This window comes from Oryza glaberrima, chromosome 2 (genome assembly GCF_000147395.1).
Source record: "Oryza glaberrima chromosome 2, OglaRS2, whole genome shotgun sequence".
Lineage (NCBI taxonomy): Eukaryota > Viridiplantae > Streptophyta > Magnoliopsida > Poales > Poaceae > Oryza > Oryza glaberrima.
The window spans coordinates 22508926-22536269 of NC_068327.1; the positions used below are offsets into that span (position 1 = coordinate 22508926).

Here is a 27344-nt window from a genome sequence, read left to right on the forward strand (position 1 = left end):
CTCATGTGGAGTGGGCCTTGTGTTTGCCGCGGTAGTGGTGGAGTAGCCTTATAGGAGCAGGTCTTATGATGTCAAAGTGGTTCTTAGGTGGTGGCTCTTAGGTTAGGGAGGATGGAGTAGTGACCGGTTCTATAAAGCCAGCTTTATCCATAGACCATTCTCTTCACCGAGCCACGATAGGGCTAGTTCGAGCATTAGAGTTCGGATTTTGATAATTGGCAAATCGAGCACTATAAGACTCAAAGGTAACTAGATATGGCAACATTGTTGTCATGCTCACCATCAATGCCATCTTGCGTGAATGAAGAAACATGAGGAAGACAGGGAGAGGAGAAATAATGCCAATTTGTAAGAAGGGTAGCGAAGCCATTTTAGTCAAATTCTCTCTCCAACTTTATTGGAAACATTATCTTAATGGCCTTTAGACTGCACGAGTAGAATATGACAATTGTTCGGTGTCTTTTAGCAAATCCATTTTTTTCAGAGACCACCAGTAAAAACCTAACTTTTTTTAGTGTTATTGTGAGTACAAAATTTGGTAGTCGTTGGTGCATGACTTAACTTATCAATATTTAAATTTAGTGCCTATAAATATTACGCATAAAAAAATGTGATTCAGTACAAATTTTATGAGATCGAATATATTCATCGTTATGACATTCATATCTTTAAGCTTTTACAGTGATGCATGCGTCTTCTTGCGTATTTCATTGAGTAAAGCCTCTCTTTTATTTACCCTTTTTCTAGTATTTTTTCTCAATCTATAATGAGTTTAAATTAAATCATCACGGGAAGTACAGCGCTATAGTACGGGGTTGTGGCCGGTGCACGATTCTAATATATTGGTACTCGCAAATATTATATATAAGTATACTTTAATAGAATTCCAATAATAATACTAGAGAGTTACGTCTCTTTAAATCACACGACAGAGTGTGATTTATGTCATATGGGTTTTTCAAATTATATGCCATATACAGTGTGGCGTTTTCAGGCCCCAGGGAGTGTGTCCTAGCTTCTCGCTCAGGATTGTAATCATATCTCTGTTTCCTCGCAAAATCATTAAGTCATTTCCACTTTGGTGCACCTAAAAATTATTAGGACGATTTATTTTCAAAGAATATATCGCAACCGTTATCTCTCTCTTTCTTCGGTCACAAGAAATACAGAACATGCTTAACGAAACAAAAACGTTTTCTTTTTGCAAGTGGAGAATAACAAATTAGCAACAACAAGCTGGGACATGTGAAAGGAATCCAAATAATATACCCGGATACTAAACGAATTTCCGAATTCATCGAGGACCGGAAACAAACAAGTCCTCCGATATAACTAGAGGCAGGCTGGCTTTCTCCAATTGCAATTTTGCAACGAGAGAGAAGAAAAGAGCTCGAAAAAAAAAAGAAAGAAGAAAAACAGAGCGCGTAAAGAGAAGCGAGAGAAATCGGAGAGGAAGATGGGGGAAGAGGCGGCGAAGCAAATGGCGGAAGCCCCGGGCAAGATTGAATCCATGAGGAAGTGGGTCATCGACCACAAGCTCCGCGCCGTAGGTAAAATATCTCGTGAATTTTTCCTGGGATTTCGATCTCCTCCGCGCGGATCTGCTACTTTTCTGTTGTTTTTTTTTCTTTTCTTTTCTGATGTACGATTTGCTACATGCGTCACCACCAAATCCCCAATCCATGCGTCTTCCCGATAGAAGTTCATCGGCTTTCTTTACATGATTTTATCTCTCAATCTTGCGAAAAAAAATTATGTAGTGTATTCTATTTAGGATTCCCCTTTTCCCCAAATTTTGAGATTGATTTTCCCCTCGTGTTTTTGGATATTTTCTAACTATTTTACGTTGCTTATGTTATGTGTTTGTGAGTGAAGGTTGCCTATGGCTTACTGGGATCAGCAGCTCGATTGCGTACAACTGGTCGAGGCCCAATATGAAGACTAGCGTCAAGATCATCCATGCAAGGTTTGTGCCTTTGTCTCATCTATCTTAGCTTCAGGCTCGTGTCTTACCATGATTAAGAATACACGGATTATTCATCTTGAGAACGCTTTGTAGGCATTGTGATTTGTGAACATTAGCACAATAAGATAAAAGGATTTTGAACCTTGCCATGATAATTAAAAGGTCGATTGAACATAATGTTTGCACAATAGAAAAGTGATTCTGTTGCACATGCCTTCCAGATTGATTCTGAGTTATGAAGTGACTTGAGCAACTTCGATTTCAACTGAAACCAGACAGAATTGCTCCAATTGGGTCATCGATGAGCCTGTAGGAAGGTTTCAACGTATAGTGTAGCATTGTTCAACAGACTATAGACAGTTTGGCTACCATTTACCATTGCCAGCTGTAGTTGAATATGGAGCTATGGATCCTTCTTTTATTCCATTGGCATGGTTTGGAAGAACTTTACTTCCAGTTAATTGTAGAGAGTGTACTTGTTTTTTTTATTGGGACTAAAAGCTAGTGATTATTAGCAGGCAGCCGGGGACCACTAGAGATAATCAAACCACGTAGGATATTATTATAGTCCACGGGGTTCATAATTTGTTCTTCCTGAACAGTAGGTCTTTTATTTGTTCGTTTACAATTATCCCGCCAAGCATGTAGATATAAGACCTGTAAAGGTTCACTGTTGAGGCTTTTCTCCTCCTCTTATCAATACAAAAGTGGCAAAGTTTTTGCCCTTCTTTCAAAAAAAAGGGTAGACTTAAGAATGCACCATTATTTATTTGGTGAATTATTTGATTTTGTTGATTACATTCAACACTGAAGGGCTTAGTTATCCTTTAAGGTTGCAATGCAGACCATTCTGCAGGAAACGCAGGAAACTTGAAATTTAGGAACTTATCTGTTTAACTTGATATTCTACCTAGGTGGCTATGCATATATAATTTTATGACAAAACGTTGCTTGTAATTACTATTTTTATATGTCGCTAGCTGTACGAAGTAATTCACGTGACCTTTTGTCACTAAGATATCTAAGGTTGGAAGTGTATCAGTATTATTATGGACTGGTTTTCAAAGATTCCTTGGTCTGCAACAATAGCTTCGTTTTTTTGTGTATAGTGCACTTACAATTATACTAGTCCATCCGATCCAGCAAGTCAAAACTTAGATCAGCAGAAATGCATTGTCCAATTCCATATATAGCTTGTACCTTGTAGCATTTTTGTCCTGTGAAAGTGTGCACCCTTCACTGCTGGCCCTCATAATTTTCTCTGTTCTGTTCCCCATTTTTTTTGGGCTAGATTAGATAGGTGCATAAAGCAATGACACCTAAATAGAAGCCATGTACATACGGACCACCTTCTTTATTTTTGAACGGTTTGATTACTATTGTTGAGACCAGAGGGTTAGAATTCTAAGTTGCTATTTTCCAACGCATCTACTAGCGATATTACCACCTCTTTTTTGAAGTCAGTCAATGTAGTAATGCACTGAGTCATGTATTAAATCTTTGAAGTTCTGTTTTTCCTCGTAGATGTAAAATTGGCACGACCTTAACCCCATCTAACGCATTGGGTGGCAATATCAGATATTTGGATCTGAATGCCTGTACCTTTTCATGTATGTAGGCAGTTTATGTACGATTAACTACATTCCATATGATTATACACCAATGAGTTGTGACTAAAGTCAATCATGCTACAAATTGACAGCCCACATACTTAATTAATATAACTGTTATTATTGCAGGTTGCATGCTCAAGCCCTAACACTAGCAGCGTTAGTGGGATCTGCAATGGTAGAGTACTATGACGCGAAGTACGGCACATCTGGACCGAAGGTGGACAAGTACACAAGCCAATACCTGGCGCATTCACATAAAGATTAAGATCTTCATATTCGCTGTTGGATGGCGGGTTATTTTAGGTTCATTTTGGGGTTCCTATGAGCTCCCCATGATGATTATTTTGTCTCCTTAACTACAAATGAAACTTGCCAGGGCATTCCTGAGCAACGAGGGTGTAATACAGGGTTGATCTGCATAGATCAATTTCAGATTGCGATATGTAACCTCACTTGCTGACAATCTTATATTATTATTTTTCAACGAGGAAAAGTGTTCCTGTCTTGCATTGAATCTGTCTTAGTTTTCTGCAGTTGAATCTGCCGTAAGATAGAATGGTCCACGGATTTTGTTCTTACTGTTTGTAATGCAGGAGCATTCCCCACCCGTATTCGCATTTTCAAACATTCTTAATCGTTACATAGTTGTAGATGGATGGCATTTTCAAACATTCTTAGCTCTTGATGAATGGCATTTTCAAACATTCTTAGCTCTTGATTGGTACAAACTATGTAATTTCAAAAGATTTTGTTGTAATTATGCAACTCTGGAACTTCAAGATCTTGTTGTAATTAGGCAACTCTGTAACTTATTTATTTTGCTTTTATAAAGTATGGATGAAGCTCAATACAAAATAAAGTTACAACTCTCGTGGTTGCCCTACGGGGAAAGCAGCTGCTGTGCCTGTTCTCAGTTTGTTCAAGGAGCTTTTCTACAAAAATCAGCATTTTACATTATAATCTGAAAAGGAAACTAAATTTTAAATTCTTGAATGAATACACGAACCAAAGAGAGACAAAACACATGCAATTATTAAGAGGTTCTTTGTTTTCTTCAAATTATCAGAACACGGAACGTACTGTCTTTCCCTATGTTTGTAAGTTTCTTTTAGGGCTGCCTGGAGCAAACATGAGTTCTTTTAAGGGCTATCTGGAGCAAAACATATTTGAACGAGTGCTTTAACTCGTGCTGATTAAAAATAGACAGAATGCAAGAGTTACTGAAGGAGTATGAAGAAAATCTCTGAAGATTCCATTCCAAAACTATATACATATGTTCAAGCAAATCTATAAATCCTGCAGACAGAAATAACCTGAACAAGAATTAATAGATCTCTTCTGCTCTTCTACGCAAGGATGACAAAAGGAGGTTGTAACCAATGACGCCATCCATCTATCTGACCACCAGTGTAGAGGACATCTTCAACAGTAAATTCATTGCAGATTCAAATATAAGAATCACAAAGTGGTGGAAATAGGAATCCATGCTACCTACGCATTCCTAATTTCGCCTAAGCTGCTGTGGGTTAACTCTTGATTCCAGCTTTCTCAAATTGCGGGCGATAGCAGCTTGCTTTTGGCCAGGAATGTAGCTCTTCCGTTTACTGCACAAACTACAAAAAGTTAGTTTTTGTAACAACACAAGCATCTGAAAGGGGGAAATGGCATGTGTATGGCATTAAGCTAGAGAGCCAAGGAAGAAAATTGCAAGTTTAAACGAACACACGGACATAATCCAAAGTTTTGTGTGATCTTTCATAAGACATTTTTGTTTGAAATAGGCATGAAAAGAACCAATTCTTCAGATATTGTATCAAGTTCCGACCAGTCACACTTATCTCCTATACCTGTTATTTAGAATATGAAAATAAGAGAAAGAGATATAAAACCTGATAAATATAAGGCCTGCTGTAAGAACCATTCCTCCAATTGCCCATGAAACTCTTTCACTAGCAGGCATTTCTCTTGCCCATCTGCGAAAATCTTCAAGATTCCAAGAGGCCACATCACTTAATACTGGACGCTCTTTTGAAGATGTCCATGAACTAGAGATGGCATCAAAACTTGCTTTCCCACCATAGCAGAAAGTGTCATCCACTCCACCCGAGGTGGTCTCCAAAGCTTGCACAGAGAAACCAGCAGAGCGACATAGCTCTGTGCCATTAGAGACCCATTTATGTGCTTTGCCACAAAGGATGTCACCTAAACCACATGGAGACAATGCCTGATAAAGCAGCAAGGGGGAGATATCAGAACCGAACCACAAAATAATATCCAACAAAAATATCACAAGAAAGCAGAGGCACAGCTACTTACAGTTCTGCAAGCAAAGGAATCAAAAAAGAGAGGAGCTACCGTAGCTATAAGAAAGTACAAAAGCAATTAACATGCCACAACTTTAACTTAAAAACTCCCGTGGCATGTATATTGGTGTAAGCACGATTAATAACTGTTTATCTATGATCAAATTTCACCTAATATTATCTAGATCAAACTATGAATTATGAAATGAGCAAGTATAATCTGGCAACTGCAACTGTCCTTGTAAAGTACCACATCGGTATAGCAAGAAAATTTTATTTAGACACAGCTTAAAGAGATGCCCTTTACCTGTGTTTTCACATCGATAGCGAAGTACGCCTCTGAGCAAGCTTTGAAAACCATGTCACAGAATGATGCACATATAACTGGAGGTCCAGGCCTAACACCCACCCGTGGATCACAAATCGAACACTCGAGCAGTTCCCACAGATGAAGGCATTCTTGACTACCTTCACCAGTCGATGCAAGCTTTCTCACTGAGAGCAGGGCAGAAAATGTCTGGGACACATCGCAACACGTGTTCTGCCGGAATACTCTACATAGTGCCAGATCTCTGCGCCCCTTAGCTGCTCTTCCAGGACGCTTACCTTCAGATGAGAAGGCAGGGAATCGTCCACCAGGCGAAACACATACACCTTTCTGTTCTCCTGTGATGCCAGACAATAATGATTTTAGTCATAGAAGTATGACTACCATGGTTTTCATTTGCAGAGGCTCAAACAATAATTAAACATGCCTAAATTCATTAACATAAACTACTCCATTCGATCTCAAGCCACAATGTTCATAAAAAACTATAGATTTCACTCAAGTACCACCTTGGTGTCCAGGTACCATTGCTCATCCTACTCCTAGCAGGATGCAATTTGAAGAAACTGTGATATTTTCCCCTAGTAAAGGCTGGTAATGACTGATAACATCCATCAGAAGTACAAACAAAAATTCCTAAGCAGTAATTCCTAAAATGCAAACAGGCGGCGTTTACCATACACCAAATTCCACGCAGCTTAACTCAATCTACGAGCCCACAGGGACCTACGCTACTGTCTCTGGGTAGAAAAGAAACACACACCCAATTTCAACGACCAAGCACAGAACGCATCACGGATCCACTCAAGGGCACCACGAACCGTCCAAGTAACAAACAAACACATACAGCTAACGACCAACACAAGCTACAGATAAAACTAAGCAAGAACAGCACCGAGATCGGAAGAAGAGTCGCGGTGGGGTGGCGATTGTCCCGTACCAACTGACGCGGCTGGCGAGCAGACGAGGAGCAGCAGCACCAGGACAGGGAGAAGGGCGAGAGCACGACCCGTACGCGACGGCGCGGTGGGGCTCATCGGCGGCGACCTCCCCGGCGGCGGCCGCGGCCGGCCGTCGTGCGGCGGCGTCAGGGCCGGGATGGGATGGGGAGAAAAAAAAAACAAAACAAAATTCCGCAGCCCACTACTCGTGGATTCGGCTTGCGGCGTCAATCCGGGCCGGAAAAAGTCAACAAGCCAACCGTGCCGCATCTCCCGAGCCACCACAGCCGTTCGATCTAGCGTTGCGATTCGGGCAGTTCCGACCGGCATGGGCCGCGTTGCTGGTCCTGGACAAGTTAATGGGCTGGTCGCAGCGGGAGGCCCACCTGAGCGACACAGAGATATGAGTAGGCTGTAGGGACCCGGACCTCCCTACCACGCCTCGTCTGCTTTGGAGAAATTTGGATATATGCTATTGTCAAAAGTGAGTTTGAATGTTTTAAAATATGCATCATGTTGATTCCTTACCTATTACTTTAGTGATTGTGTGAATTTAGACAAATATAAAGTAAATTTTTAATCTAAAAAATTAATTCCAGAAAATTCTACCCTTTTTTTTTTTGGTCGTGATTCAGATTTACAGGAACATGAGAGAATGGCTAGGGTCGAATGGTAGTTTTTTTTAGCTTTTAAAATAGGATCAAATACGCAACTGATGTTTTTTTTTTCAATTGATATAAATTTTGCTGGTACTGTTGCTGGCCGCAGAGTGAATTGCTACTTGGGCCGCAATGTAGAATTGCTACTTGGGCCGTCCTACCAAGTAGGCAAGCACACTGCTCGGGAGGTCGGGATTTTCTTTTCTTTTTTTTTTTCCGTCGCTTCTTCGCGCCGCATCCCCTCGACGCCGGCGCCGCCGCTCTCGTGAGCCACCGCCACCGCCGGCGCCGCCGAGCCTCCCCCTCCGGCAAGACGTCTCATCCAGGCCTCTCCCTCCCCCTCAGACGCCGCCTCTGCGCCTCCATTCTCGAGATCCGAGGTGAGCCCTTCTTCTTCCTCTTCCCCTCTCCTCTTTTCTCCAGGGTTCCGCAGTGACAGGACGGAGGAAGCGGGAGGATGCAGGAGGGGAGAAGAGCCTCGAGGATGCATCGTGCTCCTCGCTTCGTCCACTTCCTCTCCTCCTCCTCCTACTCCTCCTAGTGTTGCGTTGAGTCGGTGACACATGGGACCTCACTCCCTGGTTTGCTTGCAGCGGCGGATTGCTAGCTCCTTGGATGGCAGTTCTAGCTTGTAGTTCTTATTTGACGAAATCGTGATCTTGTGAATATTAACATGGAACAGTTGTAGCTCGTAGTTCTTTGATGAATCTTGATCTGGTGAGTATCAACATGGAAGGAGTGGAAGCTAGGTCGCTCGCTGCTCACTCTACACAGCAGCATGTTTTCTGATGTTTTACATTTGCTGAATACTGTCAACATAATTGAACTTTTACTTTGTCATTACTTGGTATATCCACAGTTTGTCTCGTCTTCCACCTCCAGCCACCGGATTTAGTGCCGGTCATGGTTATAGCTTGATTTTGAGTCCTAGGATGTGTGTGATTGGTGATTCGCCACCAGTGGCCATGGGGTGGAGGGGCGAGCAACGGGCGTAGCAAGCCGAAGAGCCACACTTGTAGGAGGGGGCAGGGGGACGGAGCCGTGGGTGGCCGGCGAACTGAATTGCTAGAGCCAGGCACGTCGTCCTCAAGGGCGCGTCTCGGCACAAGGTGCAGGTACAATCCTCTAATGTCATCTTCCCGTAGATTCTCACTCTTCAAGTCTCAGTTCCTTGGTTGTCACTGGAAAATCATACTACGAAAATGGAATCCACTGTTGTGTTTGTTTGGTGGCATGCATATGTAGATCAATATAGCAAGTTCAATCGATGTAGGCTCGTCTGGGACACTCAAAATGAAATGATTTTGCAGAATTCATTTGAAAATTCTCTTTTCGAAGCGAGTCATAAAGAGGAATATGCATGTTTTCCCCCCTTTTCTCCCTCTTTTTTCGTGATCAGGTTAGTGGAGAGACCCCCCTCTGCATTGTTCAAGACTTCAGACTCGCTACTAAAGTGTGCACACCCATTGCAGCTTTCAGGGCTTCACCACTGCATAAATTCTCAACATATGCTTGTGTTTTTTTTTACTGTCAAGTGTCAACGTCTGTGCCTTTTCCCTGACTGGTCTCATGAATTTCCCAAATACTAGAACAGTACAGGATCATGTCTTCAAAGAGAGGAGGAGGTGGCCGCCGTGGTCGTGGCTGTGGCCGTGGGAGAAGTGCTTTGGCTGAAAATGACATGGACTTTCATGAAACCTCCATACCTTCTTCCCCAAGTACTACTTCTGATAAAGAGGACAATGTTGAGTTTACTCCGCAGCAAAGCCCACTACCTTGTCTTGTAAGCCCATCAGTAGAGCATGTATCCAACACATTACTCAATCCAAAGATCAACCACCGATCGGACGCAATCTTCGGTGATCAGGTTAATCTAAGAGCAATTAAGTTTTGTCATAGTTGCATGAGTAACAAGTTCTTGTAGGAAGAATAAACTTTGCAGTCTGACTGAGGTCAATGTTTTTTTGCAGGCTGTGGAACAGTTGAAGTTGCGACATCACAAACCTTTAAAATTTCATGAGAGATACCGTCCTTATTTGAGGGATGCTGGCTTGCTTGGGCTCTCACAAATTTGCCAGAAGATGCCTCAGTTGGACAAGGCATTGATCACTGCCCTTGTTGAGCGTTGGAGACCAGAAACTCATAGTTTCCACCTGGCTTCTGGGGAGATGACAGTTACACTACAAGATGTCTCAATGTTGTTAGCTCTTCCTATCGATGGTCGTCCAGTTTGTTCTACCACTGATCATGATTATGCGCAGATGGTCATTGATTGTCTAGGTCATGATCCAAGAGGACCATCAATGCCTGGAAAATCTTTTCTGCACTACAAATGGCTAAAGAAGCATTTCTATGAATTACCAGAAGGGGCAGATGATCAGACTGTGAAGAGGCATGTTCGAGCATATATCCTGAGCCTTCTATGTGGGGTGCTATTTCCAGATGGAACAGGACGGATGAGTCTGATATATCTTCCACTGATTGCTGATCTTTCTCTTGTTGGGACATACAGCTGGGGATCTGCAGTGCTGGCCTTCCTATACCGTTCTCTTTGTTCTGTTGCTTCCTCCCACAATATCAAGAACATTGGTGGTTCATTGCTTCTCTTGCAGCTTTGGAGCTGGGAGCGCTCCCATGTTGGCAGACCGTTGGTCCGGTCTCCCGTGTGCCCAGAGACAGACATTCCACAGGATGTGCTCCCAGTTGGCTTTCGTTGGGTAGGTGCTCGCACACAAAGTGAGAATGCTACACGCTGTCTTAAGCAGTACAGGGATGAACTGAACCTGCAGCGAGCAGATCAGGTGAAGTGGGAGCCGTACTTGCACGTTGAGTCTGCAAGCTTGCCACTGCTTTGTACAAAAAATGCAGACTTGTGGCTTACACAAGCTCCACTAATAAATTTTCCACTAGTCGAGATGTATTTGCCTGAGCGAGTGATGCGGCAATTTGGGCTTCGCCAATCCATTCCACCACCTTTTCGGCCTACACTACAGGCGCTGCATCGTATTAGTCGACGTGGCAGAGAACGTGAGAACTGGGAAGAGACACATCATGAGTACATTCAGGAATGGGAAGCCCGCCGACAGCGCATATTTCCAGAGTCAGAGCAGTATGACCCGTCTTCTTATGAGGAGTACCTGCATTGGTACACAGGGGCTACACGGCGGTATCTTGTACCATCAATCAGTGATGATGTGGAAGCAGGACCTTCATTACAGCCTGATGACTCCATTAATCTTCATTATCAAGCCAAGGCTCCTATGATCCGCAAAGCAGTAAGCCATATTATCTATTCAGTTCCTACGATCAGTTTCTAAAGTTAATTGGACCTAAATTTGTTTCAGATACACGTGCTGTCTTTTGCAAGACTTCAAATAGTTTTTACAAGCAGTCCATGCATAATTTAACTAATATATTTAACTTGAAGGCTGCTGATTGTTGTAGGTTGATAAACTGCATGGTATGGTAAAGAAGGCCAAGATAGCCATGGCGTCCACAGCTGATACAACCACACAAGCCTTGGTCTTTGAGTTTCTGCATGGCTTTCAAGATGTTCTTCACGACCTTGGTGAGATCAAGGAAAATGGTGGTTCAGCTACTAGTCCACATGTTGAATCAGCTGCCACTCAAGACATGCCTCTACTTTTGCTAGAAGCTGAACAGAACATTGTGGATGCCGATCAAGAAGCTCAACACCAGGAAGAGGAAGAGCTTCACATGGTGGATGATGCAACAATGACCCTCGAGCCTATGGATGAGGAGAACAATGATTTCAACAATGTCATCTGTCCATGTCCTTCACTGGAGTTGGAGGAACATTGTCACTTAGCTACACCAGCCATCGATGAGTGTAATACAGCCACTCCTGCTCCAGACTCTGTAATTCCACAGCAGAACACTGATTTTGATCAAGATGGACATCTGGAAAATCCTAATGAAATGGACCAGATTGAACTGATGGTGGAACCTATATGTGTGGATCACAATGATTCCGACAATGTGCTCTCATCCAGCCTGTCAGCTCAGGCACTGGAGGAGAATTGTGAAGTAGCAAAGGCAGTCAATGGAAATGTCGATCCAACCACCCAAGTTACTGGCTCATCTACCCCACAACAGGACACAGATGTCAAACTAGTTGCTGAACAGGAAAACCCAGGCACAACAGAGGGCAACTAACTATAATGGTGTCCCCTCATCTGCAGAGGAGACAGGCGATTCTGATTTCACCCCTCATCATGTCACCTTTGTATAGTGACTAGTTATGTTTGCCATGTTGATTTTTTTGACATTAGAAGTTCTTTTTTTTGTATTTATATTCATTGATGGTAGTATTCTGCTTCATCTCCAATGTAATATGGGAATGGATATATTAAGCCCTAGTGTATACTGTATACTACCTCCATCCCAAAATGTAGTTACCTAGTACTCAACTGGACACCTCCTAGTACTATAAAACTGGACAGGGGTGTCCAATTTCGTACTAGGTAGCAAAATTTTGGGATGGAGGTAGTAATGGTTTTCCTTAGAAGATGCTTAACTTTATAATTGATGAGCATATTAGTGATAGTGACAGTTAGATGGATGATGCTGCATCTACTACTGGCCAATATGATCAGCAAGATAAAGATTGGAGCTGCTTCATATCTCCACTTCATCAAATTTATAGAAGGTAAATGATTCTTTATTATCTAGTATGAAGGTGTACACTGAACTTGTTGCTGCACTGTCTTTAGTGTTAGCTAATATAACTTTTGCGCTTTTATTAGCTGTGCCCTTCTCATATACCTATGGACTACTGAGTCAGCAGTAACCATTTATAGTACTTGTGTGTCATACTGATTTAAATGAACTGTGCAGGTATTTGTTACGGTAAAGTGCTTTAGAGCTATTCATGGTAGATAGGTCAAATTTCTTCGATTTCGAGGTACATCCTTGATGATACTCTAGTTTGCGTTGTTGGAATCATATAGCACACTACAGCTGCCTAAATATTTTAAAGATGCATATGATTTTTATCTAGGATACAGAAAGCATGTAAACATGCTTATTTATCGGGCAACCATTCATACAAAACCTCCGTATTTGAACAACATTTTCCTAGCTACCCAGGTTGGTGTTCTTCTGCAAAGTTCAATGTTGAAATCTGCTCTTACTGGAAGTTTTAATCAATTGCATTTTTATTTGAGACCTGAGTAAATATGTAAGAAGTTGCAATTGACAGAGTGCTGGGCTAGATGGGAGGTTGATATGCAATCAACCACCTTTTCAGCCCAACATGTTAAGTGTATTCAAGATTTAAGTAGATCTGTCCTTTTGTGCAGATTAGCAATTTTGAATACCTGATGGAACTGAACACTCTTGCTGGGCGCAGTTACAACGACATTGCACATGCATGTTTGCTTCATAACTCTCATTTTCTGATCTAATAAATCTACTACTGTGTTTAAATGATCACCAGTAATTTATGCAATACCCTGTTTTTCCATGGATATTAGCAGATTACCACTCCAAAACATTTTGGATCTGGAAGATCTGTCCGGCGTCCGCATACTGAGATCTTCCAAAAGTGGATTCTGTACCTCATTCCTTGCTGCCAATTTGGACCTCTTCTGTGCATTTTTTTTCTTTTCCATTCATTTACTCTGGGGATGATATCTTGTTCAATAACTGCTGATAGTGATACTTGAAAATTTTCAATGCAGCCGGTTGGCGCTCTGAATCCTGCATGACTGGAGAAACCCCAAGAACATTACTCTAGTTTCAACGACCCAATCATCCCAAAATTTCACCTACCGTTCACATTGCTCCTGTCCTGGCATGGTACCTTTTCTTAGATTATGCATGTTTTGTGTCAGCATTTTGCTTGTGTGTTGCCCCTTTTGTTTGGAGTTAGATTAATTTATTGTCATCCCATTTGATTAATCGGTTCTCTACTGTTCATCAACGACAATCCCTTCAGGTGTTATCGTGCTATTGGTTGTTGACATAGCATCTACTGCAGGTGTTATATTATCTTGTCAGGATAGAGCCTTTTACGGCCCTTTCTATTCAGCAGCAATGTGGCAGGTTTGGTCAATATGATCACACACGTTTTCTTGTATCAACAGAACATGGAACAGTGTCCTTGAAGACATGAATAATGTAAAAAAGTTAGTGAGTTTTGTTAAAAACTGTGCCCTCAATTCACTGTGGTATATTGTGCATTGCTTAGCACGGAAGTCTAATCAGAATCTTTGGTGGAACCTAATTATGGTGATTATTTCTGTAGATTCCAGAGATATTTTACCTTACTGAGTTACACTAATGTGAATTTGGTTGACTTAGGGTCAACTCAACTTTCTGGAAAGCTATGTAAGTTATTTCATTCTGTATTACAGGCTCCGTGGAATTGCCTCCTTGGTCTCAACCCTGTTGATTTCATATGTAAACACAGGAAAGCTCTTGAGAGTGATCATGTCTCCGCTCATTTGCATGAATGGATCGACCTAATATTTGGGTATGTTATTTATGTGTTGTTCCTTTTTGTTGCCTCCTATGAACAAAATGACGTTTCCCCATGCTGATATTTTGTTATCAATGTACTTCTCTTCTCAGTTTTGCTTTGGCTAACACTCACCTCATAATGAATCGACGAGCTTGCGTGGCTTGATTTGTTAAAAAAATGATTTTAAAAGTGAACTCGACTCAACTCTCTAAGACTCGAGTTGGCCCCGTTCGTTTCAGTTTAAGATTATTGCAATCTAGATTATTGAGCCAAATTACTATAAACTGGACTATAATAAACCTACGTAGAGTAAGTTGTTAGATGTTTATTTCTTTGGATTATTAGTTATTTGTTAGTTGTTAGCCATCTAATAATCTAAAAAAAGCACCTTATAGTAGATTATTAGATTATAGTAATCTGGTTTATAGGTTGTAATAATATATCATAATAAGCTATTTGTTTGTTTCAACTTACTCCTAATAACTCAAATTATAATAATTTTAAGCTAAATCAAAAAAGCCTTAGTCCATTAAACTCATCGAGGACACTTGTTATCCGTACGAGACGTGCGGGGTGGCTGCGCACTACGCCCTCTCGTGCAGGAGGCCGTGGCGCTGAGCCTAGCAAAACTGCAGCCACTACAAGCATGTCGGAGGAATCCCGTCAGGAGACGGCCGACTCTCTATCGCCATATTTCCATTTGATATGCATCTGACACCGATACGACATCAGCTTGACTTCGGTGCCGCCAACCCAAGGAGCACCCTATTAGGCAGTAGCAGTGTAAGTCCCTCGTTTGAGTTACCTTATATGCCACGTAGAACAAATGCACATAGAATCCACTCCTCACATAGCGCAAGTTACTTCACGGGATTCCCAAGCCAACCACCCCCAAGCCAACCACTTTTTTACCTTTCCCCTTTCCCGGTGCTTCTCTCTCCCATTTTCCCCTTTTACTGGTGTTGAGCCGAAGCGGAGAGGAGGCGGCGTCGTCAGGCTCGTCCTTGCTTCGAGCGGTGGTGACGACGGCGCCACGGATCTGGAGCGGCGGCGGCGGAGGCGGCGCGGATCTGGAGTGGAGCGACGTGGGAGGACGACGCCACCGCCGCTCGAGATCCGCAACCGGGGCGATGGCCGGCGGTGTTGTCGACGGGTTGACGATGGCGTCGTCACGGGCTGACGGGAGGGAGGCGCGGTCGTCAGCGGCGGCGGTGACGTGGTCGTGGCGGGCCCCGGTGGCGACTCCACCAGCTCCACGAGCTCCCCGGTCGGTGCCCCTCCTCTCCATTCATGGCGGCACCCGATTACTCTCCCCTCAACCCTCAGTGGCACCGGCGCCAACACCGTCTCGCGCGCGGAGAAGCCTAGAAGGCCGGCGGTCGAGGAGCTCCCCCGGCGACGCGGCGATGAGCATCGAGCGGAGCAGCGGGCGGGCCTTCTCGACACGGAGCAGCGACAGCGTCCTCTGGCATCTTCAGCAAGCGCCGAGCGGAGCAGCAAGGGGCCATCTCGACGCAGAGCGGTGGCGGTCCGGAACTCCCTCGTTCCGAGCGGCGACGGTGACGGACACATCAGCGCCGCCGGATTTTCTCAGGTGGGGGACTTGGATGAGGCTTCACCAGCTTGGGAGAACAACGGCGGCCACACTAGTCGGCGCTACAACATCTCCAACTCTTCTCCTCACCGAGTCCTCACCAAGTGGGTCCTGTGCCAGAGTTTTTTGCGCGAGGTGTTCGTTACTTTGTCTGTGTGTTTAGATTCAAAGTTTGGATCTAAACTTCAGTCATTTTCCATCACATTAACCTGTTATATATACACAACTTTTCAGTCACATCATCTTCAATTTCAACCAAAATCTTAAACTCTTTTTGCTAAAATAAACACAGCATTTGTTGAGATATGGAGAACCCAACGTAGCTATAGGCCCCACCTGCTTTTTCCATCACGTAGACGAATTCACGCGCTACGTAGGAGCACTATCAGCGTAGGTGTTTCTCAGGCATCCTTTCCCCTAGGCTGTCAGGGAGACCGCAGAGGGTATGCAAGAAGTGTCTGACTTGGTGGGCACTATTATGTCCTTTGTTAATACGAGGAGAAGAGAGTGTTATTGATTGTGTTAAACATATCTAGTAGACCACTCTAAAACTATAATTTTGGAGATAAATTATTAAGCTAAAATTATATACTCTTCTAAAAAAGATAGAGTAATCAACAAAGACATGGAGTATTTTAAAAAAGAGCATTGTCGCCGTTAATTACGGTCATGATCCGCTTCAAGAGGAGAGGGTCCAAGAGTGTCCCAGCCTTGGCCCATCTTATCCCTTATTTACAGCTAATCCAGGACCAGCAGAGGATCAGGAGAGGAGACACGTATGTACACATATCTACACGTATGTGGGCCCCACGCAGATGAGCTGCCACGTACTCCACTCCATGCTCGATTGAATCCATTCTCCAAAGAAAGGGATCTAATTAATCAACCAGTACATTTTCATTGGCGAGTGAATAATAAATTATTATTATTATATGATGAATCAAGCATCTTGATCTTCCCCAAATCGTCGTGCTTGATCTCTTCTGCTTTTCGTTTCATTTGTGCTAATTAATCTACGTGCGCGCGCGCGTACGGCTGGGCTGATCGATGATTCGATCGATCAGTACGCGAAGCCACCGGCGCCGGTTTGCTCGCGCGGTACGGCCGCCCGCCGCCGGCCGGCGCGCACCGCGGCGCAGTTGCCGCCGCCGGCGGCGGCGTCCTCGTCCATGAAGATCTGCTTGCACCGGCAATCCACGCTGCAGAACGCTCTGTCCCCTCTGCATATATATAGCCATATACATCCATATTCAGCAGTAATATAATACTCCGTACTAAAATATAAGAAATTTTGAAGAGGCGTCTAGTACTAACTAGTAAGTTTATCCAAATTTATAGTATTATAATATGCCTTCAAAATCTATTATAGTACTATGGAATGGACAGAGTAATCAACAGAAGAGGCAGCTTAGATGCATGCCATGGATGGAGACGGACGGACCTGTACATGTAGATGTCCTTGCCGTCGGCGAGCTCCCTGCGGCAGAGGAAGCAGCGCTGCAAGAAGGAGCTCATCGTCGCCGTCGTCGCCGTCGCCGGAGAGGAGGAGGACATCGTCTTTGGGTGGCTATGGAGGGTGGCCTTGCTGATGATTTGGGGAGGCCTCATGTTGGGGTGGTGGTCGTTCTTGTGTGTCTCAAGAAGGACACTCAAGCCGGCCATGGAAGAACACACACCAACTTAAAACCAAAGACGATGAAAATTAATAGTCAAAATCTCTCTGTGTGTGTGTGTGTGGTTGAGCTCTTGTGCTCTCCTATGGCATCAAGCTCTTCTTTTGTTTTTTTGTTGGGGATTTTTCTTCTCCCTGGAGAGGGGTGGTGTGTGCTTTTAAAGGATGAAGTGCGTGTGGGGTGCGCTGATGGAGCAGGTTAAGGAGGCAGGGTTTTGATCGATTGGGATAGTGGGATGTCACTAACACGGTGTTTTGCATTTTGAAAATTCTAAGAGGATGAAAATGTAGTCGAGTGATATTAGGGGTTATACTGTTGAAGTTGAAATCTGACCATCTGCATAGGTATTGTCTCATGTCACCAGGATTTGTTTCAGGAGAGATCGGATTAAAATGAGTTGTTAGGGAGAATACTGTTGTAGTTGAAATTGGACCATGTTACTTAAAGGTTGTCCACACCATTAAATTTTAAGCCTCCCCATCGTTTGCCCTACAACTTACAAGAGCAAGACTAATAATACAGCCGATTTGTAATAGTTAGCTCTTTACAATTAATACAGAGCCCACTTGTCTCTCTCATAGAGTTTCTTGGTTCTTGTGTCCAAGCTGGTTATAAGTTTACAGCCCGCTTCTCCTCTCTCTCCTCTCCTCTCTTCTCCACCTCAGCATTTAGCCGGCCTACAACCTATTATTATACTTGCTCTAAGTTGTTATGTCTTTTTTTATTGTATTTTATTTTTCAGCATTATCTTTTAAATTTCTAATGACTTATACATAAAAAATTGACCCATAAATTATCTTTTAGTAAGTTGTACGGCTTACAATCATCATTAGACGAATCGATCGACAACACAACACAAAATTTGCTTTAGGACATCAAATTAGATGATGAGTTGTCGACTAGGCTAACATCAAATTAGTCTCAAACAATGTAATTACATAAGCTATATTAATTATAAATTAACATGGAATTTTTAGGAATTTAAAATTTAGTCACACAAATTAAAAGTGGTGATCTGCGCCTTGCATAAATCATTTGTGCAGCACCTATATTTGGTGGCCAAGTCCCATCCCATTTATAACCCCAATCTTGCCGGTAGCATGTCAATCAAATTTGCCATGTCCAACCTCTAGCCCACATTTTAAGCTAGGCATCGACAAGATTAGATTTAGATCACTCTGGTTGATCATGAGCTCCACTCCAAGATAATATTGAGTATAAGCAAGTAAGCGCCACTCTTTTTTATCTCCACAGTGGAGTCCATTGAGTCCATGCTCACTTAATTAACTTCCCAGTTGCTGAAGCATTTCTGCAAGTACTCCAGTGTTTAGCACTCTAATTGGAGCATGACCATGACCATGCTGATCTAGCAGAAAGAAAGATCAATGGAGGAATTGAAGAGGCTTCACTAGGCAAAGAGTCCATCAACCAGCAGCACAGTGGCCCAGGCAAGCCTGGCTCCTTTCACTCTCCTCCCTCCACGTGTACTGGGGAGGACTCCATTGTCGCTTGCAGCGTGCAGATCCACTGTGCCCTCATGTGCTGTGGCCTTAATTGGTCCGCTCTGCTCAGAGCAGGTGCTATAGCAGGCTAGCCAGCTATATAAACATATTTTGAAAAGAGAAAGGAAAAGAGGGAAGAGCAGCAGGCTGTAGATCTGTAGCTAGCTATAGCACGGACTTCAAGACGTAATGTATGTATGACATGTGGGACTAGGTATTAATAGTATAGTAAACAACTATTGTATGAATTAGCTATTATATTGGCTATAGATGATTTAGAGCCAGTAGTAGACTATACTATTAACTTGCTCTTATTGAGGCATCCCTACCACGTCCGATGGTCATCTTCTCTGCCTATTCAATTTCGTCGTTTGGTGATGTTTGTTTTTATTTGGGTCATAAGGAGTACGAGTGCTACAGCGCATCAGTACCCTTGTGGTGTACCACTGTACTCCTTTTGGTACCTTCTAAACAAGGTTCATTGAACTTGAAACCATATGGTTAGGTTATAAAATTTTTAGTGAAGTGCTCAGTTTATGACACTTTGGTAAAGGGGAACTCAATGTAACGCGCCGTGAAGTCTTCCACATATTTTACTCGATAAAATAAATTACTACAACGTGATGACGCGGGGCATATTTTTAAAGTAGTTTTGATACATTAATATTCTATTATCAACCAGAGAAAATAGATACCCCTATAATTAACAGAAATCATCGACATACATAACACATAATTTAAGAAAGGTCACAACATGTAAGGCTTAACCATGTTATGGGGACAAATAAATATCTCTGTATGGATACTGTTAGCGTGGGTGTGTATTTATACCGGACGCACGAACAAAGCCAAGAAAAGAGGGGCAAAGAGCAGCAGGACAGCACACAGATGGGGCTACGGAGTTGGGTGGTCGGAGGATGCAGGTGCAGGAGGCAGTGACCTCCAGCCCGCTGAAAGCAAAGATACGTACGGACCAGTCATGGCGCCGTTTGTTTGTGCACTTTGCCCTACGTGGCGTTGTCACCCATGCCTCCTCTGCCCATTGGCTTTGGCCGCTGCCTTGGCACTGGCAGTGGCTGCTGCCCTCTGTTGGCTTCAGCTGATCTGGGCTGTGTTGGCAACTTGGCTGGCTGGCACTAGCTTGTTGCAAGGTAGAGGAGATCAGGTTGCATCTATTCTTCTCGTGCCATGAAACTAGCAGCTCTAGCTACAAGTTTCAGGGTTTTGTTTGGAAGCATAATGTCACACTAGTCTTATGCTCGGTGGAGAGTTTATTAGGCTACCTTAGGCCTTAGAGTGTGTTCTAAAATGATTTCGAGATTAGCTACTTTTCTTATTCTTCGTAAACATATTTTTCGAAGTAAACGGTATGTTTCATACAAAATTTTTCGATACAAAATTTTATTAAAATAAATTTATTTTTTGAATTTGTAATAATTTAAACTGATTAATCATGCACTGAAGGCTTGCCTCGTTTCGCATCCCACTAAAAAGCTCAGCACAACTAGCTGGTTAGAAAAAATGTGGCTTGCTTCCTGTAACACCTGGCAGCCACAACCAACACTTGTGAGCGTAACCTTAATTAGTTTTTCTTAATAAGGGATACAAGTTTACACCCTCTGGAACAAATAAATTTTATATTATTTCTATAAAAATTAGTTCAGTTCATATGGAATTTCTCTAAAACTTCTCCATTCAGAAGGAGATATTAGTTTTCATGGACCAGGAAATCTTCCCCCATGTAACTACTTGTTTTTTTCCTTTGCTTCTGCAAGGTAGAAGTGATATACTATGTTATCCAGTTGTGTGCCACCTATTCACTTGACACTTCTTATCAACTATTCTTCGCTTATGCGAGACAAACACTACCTCTTATCGATTAGACACGACCAAGAATAGGAGTCATTACGTGACAAAATTATAGGGTGATGTGTCACTGTAGCATTAATATGGCTAATACTTGCCTACTTTGATGAAAGTAACAACTAGTTCCTCTGATTGGGGGCTATTAGACTAGGGTCCACTGAATTATGTTTGCGCTGTGTCATGATTCTATAATAATTTGTCGTTCAATTAATTATATCCTTTGATATTCGGACATAGCTACGGGGACACACGATGATTTGTAAATTATCGGATGGCGTTTCATCCAATGTACAAAAATATTTTAGATGTTTTACCGCTCAATGAAAAAAATTCCAGTAAAAATGTATCCGATTTTTCAATATTTGATAAAAAAAAACTGTTTCACCACTTAGAGAAAAATGTTTCAACCAGATACAACATTCAAACAAACTTGTTGCAACACCCAAGAATCGAAGTGTGCAACATACAATCGAAATAGAGTGAAACTTCAAGTACACCAATGTGCAACATGAAAAACAATAGGTCGCAACACCCAAAAAAAAAAACTCCAAAAAGAAAAAAAATGCCTACCTCCTACATTCTTCTACCCCAACCAATGGATTTGCCTCCCTTGCTGCAAGAGCTTCTGATTTTCTATCGTGGGAGCTCTACCGCCGCCTTGCCAACTCCTTCGAATACAGTCATCGTCGCCTACGGCCTACCGCTGTCCTGTCAAACTTTCCTCCATGGAGGGGACCAGTAGCGGAGATGAGGAAGAGGAAAAGGATGGAGGCCAGGGTCCCACCACAACAATGTCAGAGCTCTCGCTGAAGATTTTGGCTACAGTGGTAGACGACCCTGCGCCTGTATATTGGGCTAACGAAAAATGACGAGAGAGAGAGAGATAGGGGAGGGGCAAAGGGGCTTGATGCGTTCAATGGAGGGGGGGGGGGGAAGAGAGAGAGAGAGAGAGAGAGAGAAGGGGTGGCGGGGCTTGACATAGAGTGCGTTTGATATTTCTTTGTCATCGGACGTCTTACACGTTTTTAATATCCATCGGTATTTATTTATAACAAACTTGCAAAGAAAATTTGCTATAACCACAATGAAAAAAAAAGGTATGCTTCACTGGATAGGGTCCAATTCTCGGTTCCCATGATCACACATACATGCAAGGAGGAGCCATGAATTTACTAAACATAGGGCAATCTTTAAACTTTCTATGAATTTTTGAAATAATTTACAAGGGAATAAGGAGACAAGCCTGGGACACAAGCCTAATTATCTTAGGCTTGTCTATGCCCCTGCATACTTGTATATGTTTTTTTTATATAATTCTAGCAAGATCATAAATTTATTATTGGTGCTCATCTCTTTGAACATATGTTTTATAATGGAAACTTTATTAAACTCAACCAATTATGGTTACATAAAGGTGATACAACCGTAATAAGAGCACTTCAACTTCAGCATAATTGGACATATATTAAGGGGCACATTCATAGTGCATAATCACAAAAAAATGAAATAAAAATATAGTAAATTATCTATACTATTTTAAATGATGTTAGTGGTGGTGGCCGAGATTATCTACAACACCATAAACAGACACGTGGGACTACAAGTATAAGGTCCCTACAAAACGTGAATGGCCCTAGAATTGCTTATTATAGAAATAGTAATGGGTTACACACAAAACCTTCAAGTTCACCTTCCACACATAGATGAATCCAATCTTGTATTGTTCAACCGTATAGCTCGTGAAAATAGACAAGGGTAAAAAGAGGTGGTCTAGCAACATATTTCAGTATGGCTACCTTCGGAGATGACACTATGTGTTTAATCGACTAACAATGCTATAAACTTGTAGTTTTTGCTTTTACTTTCATCTCTTAAAACATTTGTTACAGGTACACGGGTCGTCAGCTAGTTTGTTGCAAAACAAATTAAGGTGAAACCTCAACATTATAGACCACCCAGCATACCTTAATGCCTTAAAATTTCCAATTGAAGATCCGAATACATAGTATAGCTACATTAAAATTTGTTTAAAAGAGATAGGGTTTTTTACCTATAAATTATTTTTTCTTCATTGTTTTTTTACGGCTTATCAGCCATGACTTAAACAAACAGAGCCGATAATGCACACCATCTCCGGTCACAAATAGGTCATGTTTTGAACCACCACACACTCACCAGGACACTAGTTTAATTACAAACTATTAAGTATAAAACTATGAAAAATATAACAGTTATAGTTTTGAAGCAATTTATGATCAATACAAATCCATCTTTATCATTTTTAAAAGTTAAATCCAAACATTCAACTATTGCTTCCTGAGTTCCGACTCGTCTCACATCCAATATCTGGATAGGTTGGTGATGTACCCTACATGTATGTATCATCTTTTTCAACACATCGTCCTCAAGAGTACTGACAGTGCAATCACGGATTGACACTAGTACCAAGTAACTTTTACTCAAGGCCCTGTTTAGCCGAGGTTCCGCCACCTACAACTTTAGATTAAATGAACTAGTAGCCGAAAGCTGTGAAACTTAGCTTTTCCATATTATCACAAGAGACTTTCTCTGGTACTTGAAAATCACGTTAACCGTTGATTAGGTACAATCCCAATGGTTTACGATACAAGGTACCCATAGAAAGGTACTTAAAAAAGGTGGGCCAGGTACAAAAATAGAGATTAAGTGGGAGGGTATATAGGTAATTTGTCCCCTGGTATTATATCAATCTATCATATATGAAAAGGAAATGACCGTAACATATATAAGTTCTTCGATTCTTCTCGAATTTGTTTCGTTACGAAGTTTCTAATATGGATCACATGAAATTGTGAACAATTACGGATTTATTTTGTTATGAAAATTGATCTACACAGAACGGGGAATGTCATATTATTTGAAGTTTTGGTAGCTCATTCATGGATTAATTAAGACGTGGTCGACACCGGCATGCTCAAGTCATCCAAAAGATAGAGAAGAAAAATGCCTTCAAAAGACTAGCAGATGTGATACTGTGAATGACTATAGATTTATGTAATATTCCTATATCCTAATAAGTAACTATTATAATGTCCCTGAAAAAAAAAGTAATAATGTAAGCAACAACAACGAGAGATGAGAATTAGTGAGCGAAAGTAATACAAGAGCAACAGTTAATAGAGTAGGGGCTAGCGGCAAACAATCAGGAAGAAGTTAGAAGTTGTTAGGACTGAAAACAATTACTAAATTACCCATCGTCGTGTTTTTTCTATTTCTAAATTCACCTTTAGCAATCAACGGTTGATATTCAATAGTTTGAAAGGTATGCTGAGTACCTCCCAAGCACCTTAAAAGATCTCTTATCACAAACTAGTTATTCATTAGTTACTTCTTAGAATATCTAGTTCCTTTAAACAGAGCCTCAAATAAACTCTAAAATGTTATATATCTCTTGTATTGTAGAGCATTTTTTAGGAGAACATTTTCTTCTACTTCGATGTAAATATTTCTTTGATGAAAAAAAATTCTTTTAACAGTATTAACATCAACATGTGAATTAGTTCCTCGCACAAAATGTTAATTACACTAAAAACCATCCAACTAAATATACTTACACAACACGATATTACGGACTTAAACCAAACGAGTATCCTCAATAAAAAACCAGAAGAACAGTCATCACGAGAACGGATTGGGATCCTCTGTCTTCAAAGACACCGTGCTTTTATCACTGATAAGTGGGTCCATGGTTTATTAGGTCCACGTATCAGTGACAAAGACACCTACCTTTGAAGGTAGAGGAGCATGATCCCACGAGAACAAGTTCAAAGGAAAATCATGGGTCCGCGGCTGGAGCCAATTTGCGTGCTTTTATTTGGCAGTTTGCTTCGCACCAGCTGCAGCACTACGCCACAAAGAACTGAACAAGGGCATCACATCACAAAGTGGTGCTCACCTTTGTGCTGTGCTTCTCTTTCTGTCCTTCCTTTTGGTAGCCTGTTTAGGCGATCTGTTGGCCTCGTAACGTTCTGTTTGATCTATATGATTGAGTAAAATTTTACCACAGATCATCTAGTCGATTTATATATATACTGGCACTGCCAACAAATTTAGATACGTAGTCAAAATGACGGAGGTAGTCTAAACTAAAAATCTTGAAATAAACTTAGCAAATATTTTAAAACAAACGGTCTAAGCAATACAGTAAAATAAAGTTTCTTAAGGAAATGTATTTCTCGAAAGGTAGAGTAAATAATCTGCTTCAATAATCTAATAATTTAGTGAATAGGCTAAAAAGAACATAGCCTTAGCTAGAGTGATTCCTCCAAATCCATAGAGTGTTCGAACTCGGTGACAGAACCAGGAGGAGGGTTACGGAGTCTAAATGGCACATAAGGGTTATTTGGTTGTTAGTATGGGACGGTCTGGCTCGTGTTGTTAGCGACCATTTTTACCAAAAAAAAAAAAGGAGAGAGATGTAGGTGCATGAACAATATACCGCTATGGTAACTGGCTCTAGCTTGCCGCATCAGTGAGGCGGCTCCACATCACCCTCTATCATGCATATGTAAATTAAAATGAAACAAGGGTTGATATAAAAATGTAAGGGACGGAAATATATAATATTTATAGGTCCCATTAAAAATAGCATGTATTGTGAAGAGAGTAGTGGCTTCAAAGTGTCTTCATCCTATGAAGTGGTAACAATTAATTTTGAGCTGGCTTGGTAGTTGGTCAAAAACATTTGCAGATATAAAATGATGGTAACACGAAAAGGATGCAAAGGTAAGTTTATGCTTGCTAGGTATAGTGCGGCACAAATCGGATATGATGCAGCGCTACCTTGATGCAAAGCACACACCACGTACCTGACTACCTGGCCTACCCCAATTGGAATAAAGTAATGGTAGCCGTCTGCCCCTGTGGAGGAATACAGCACACAGAAGGGATAAAGCAAAAGAAAATAAATATAATCAACATCAGATATATTATACCTGAAAAAAAAAGGTAAGCCAGAGAAAACCCAACACAATCAGTGAGAAGGCGACTGAATGAGAGTAAATACGTTCTTCATTGAGCATGATGATGATGATAGCATTCATCTAGTGACCACAAACCATAACTAGCCTAAGGTGAACAAGCCAATGCCATTTAAAAGGTCTATATCTTGATGATATGCACCTAAATACCAATAAATAGTACACCACTAACGGTGATGGATTGCCAATTCTAAGTACTCCCTCCGTTCCATTTAAAATGTATTTATAGATTTCTGTGTTCAACGTTTAACCGTTCATCTTATTTAAAAAAATAAAAAAATAATTAGTACTATTCATGTTTTATTATCTAATAACAATAAAAAATATTAATTATAAAAAATCAAATAAAATGGCCGGTCAGACGTTAGATATGAAACCTATTACTACACTTAAAATAGGATGAGAGAGTAGATGGTTAATTAATATCCCATTGCTGCTTTCCCCAATTGCAATGCTTCATCCAATAGGCAATCCCAGGCTTTCCCAGCCATCGTTTCATGGCCGATACAACTTTCTATCCTTCTTTATGCTAAAAGCCTTGCAAAGTTGCAATCTTCTAGCAACTCGGCCATGATTAGCCACCACCAGGAACTACTTTCTAAAGCAGAGCAAATTCGTGCTTAAGTAGTTCTGTTTACTGCATACATATAAAAATTTAAAGAACCAAAAACAGAGGATAAATACCACTGTAAAAGTTGTATTTGGGTGATTGCACTTGATTCGAGCAAAAATGAAGACGCATAAGTGCTCAATCATCTTGAGCAATTTTGTTTATACTAATAACTGGATAAACAATCGCAATAAGCATCTTAAGCAACATACGATTTTTTTTATCTACTTATTTTCTTGAGAACCTAGCTCTTATTTTTTAAGAATTACATATTCGGGGACATGTAGCCAGATGGTTTGTCGACTGGGCAGCTGGGGGAAATGCCCAGTCAAGTTGCCGACCCACTGGCAAGAAAATGGACTGAACATTTTGCTAAGATTCAGACAGGGAAAAAAACATATACTGGTTCATTACCATGATCTTACACAAAATCTGAACCAGCTTATCTTCATTACAAACTTTTTTTTTAACGACTCGCACGAGACGGTGCAAAGTTCTATCGATAGAGCAGAAAAAAATTATAAGATTACAACCCTGGGAGGTCATAACCAAGATAAAGGAAAAAAAAATTATACCACCCACACACCGACAGCGCCAACACACAGAATCGCGAGAAGGCTAATACCGGACCGACCGCCGCTAGACGAACAGCGGAACACAAACGGGAACGCCCAAAAAAAGGCCCTTACAACCAACACAAAGCCCAACTCTATCTAGAGCGTGATTGCCCTAATCGTTCGAGTGGTTTCGGTAAGGGGATGCCTGAACGACGTCTCCAAGGAGAGAA

The 27344-nt window shown here is 41.6% G+C and overlaps 4 protein-coding genes and 1 pseudogene across 5 annotated transcripts; 3 read left to right on the top strand and 2 right to left on the bottom strand.

The window, feature by feature from the left end:
* The first annotated feature begins 1348 nt into the window (after nt 1-1348).
* LOC127763438 (uncharacterized) lies at nt 1349-4072 on the top strand. Its single transcript, XM_052288140.1, has 3 exons — nt 1349-1550; nt 1876-1966; nt 3706-4072. The coding sequence occupies exons 1-3, from the start codon at nt 1457-1459 to the stop codon at nt 3842-3844; spliced, it is 324 nt and encodes a 107-aa protein (XP_052144100.1). The 5' UTR covers nt 1349-1456; the 3' UTR covers nt 3845-4072.
* A 728-nt stretch (nt 4073-4800) lies between these two features.
* Nucleotides 4801-7354, bottom strand: LOC127763437 (uncharacterized). 2 transcript variants are annotated; one of them, XM_052288138.1, is made up of 4 exons: nt 7151-7354; nt 6190-6548; nt 5469-5803; nt 4801-5192 (listed from the first exon to the last, which is right to left on the bottom strand). In XM_052288138.1, exons 1-4 carry the CDS (start codon nt 7245-7247, stop codon nt 5081-5083), a joined length of 903 nt encoding a protein of 300 aa, XP_052144098.1. In that variant the 5' UTR covers nt 7248-7354; the 3' UTR covers nt 4801-5080. The 2 variants fall into 2 exon arrangements, with proteins under 2 accessions (XP_052144098.1, XP_052144099.1); XM_052288139.1 differs by having other exon boundaries at nt 4801-5183; nt 7151-7353.
* Nucleotides 7355-8006: 652 nt separating this feature from the next.
* LOC127762277 (serine/threonine-protein phosphatase 7 long form homolog) lies at nt 8007-14822 on the top strand. The gene is made up of 4 exons (XM_052286721.1): nt 8007-8190; nt 9400-9677; nt 9781-11085; nt 11255-14822. Exons 2-4 carry the CDS (start codon nt 9414-9416, stop codon nt 11984-11986), a joined length of 2301 nt encoding a protein of 766 aa, XP_052142681.1. The 5' UTR covers nt 8007-8190; nt 9400-9413; the 3' UTR covers nt 11987-14822.
* Nucleotides 14823-15094: 272 nt separating this feature from the next.
* On the top strand, nt 15095-16125 carry LOC127762278 (uncharacterized; annotated as a pseudogene).
* A 320-nt stretch (nt 16126-16445) lies between these two features.
* Nucleotides 16446-17708, bottom strand: LOC127762279 (FCS-Like Zinc finger 15). Its single transcript, XM_052286722.1, has 2 exons — nt 17330-17708; nt 16446-17108 (listed from the first exon to the last, which is right to left on the bottom strand). Exons 1-2 carry the CDS (start codon nt 17548-17550, stop codon nt 16949-16951), a joined length of 381 nt encoding a protein of 126 aa, XP_052142682.1. The 5' UTR covers nt 17551-17708; the 3' UTR covers nt 16446-16948.
* Between the last annotated feature and the right edge of the window lie 9636 nt (nt 17709-27344).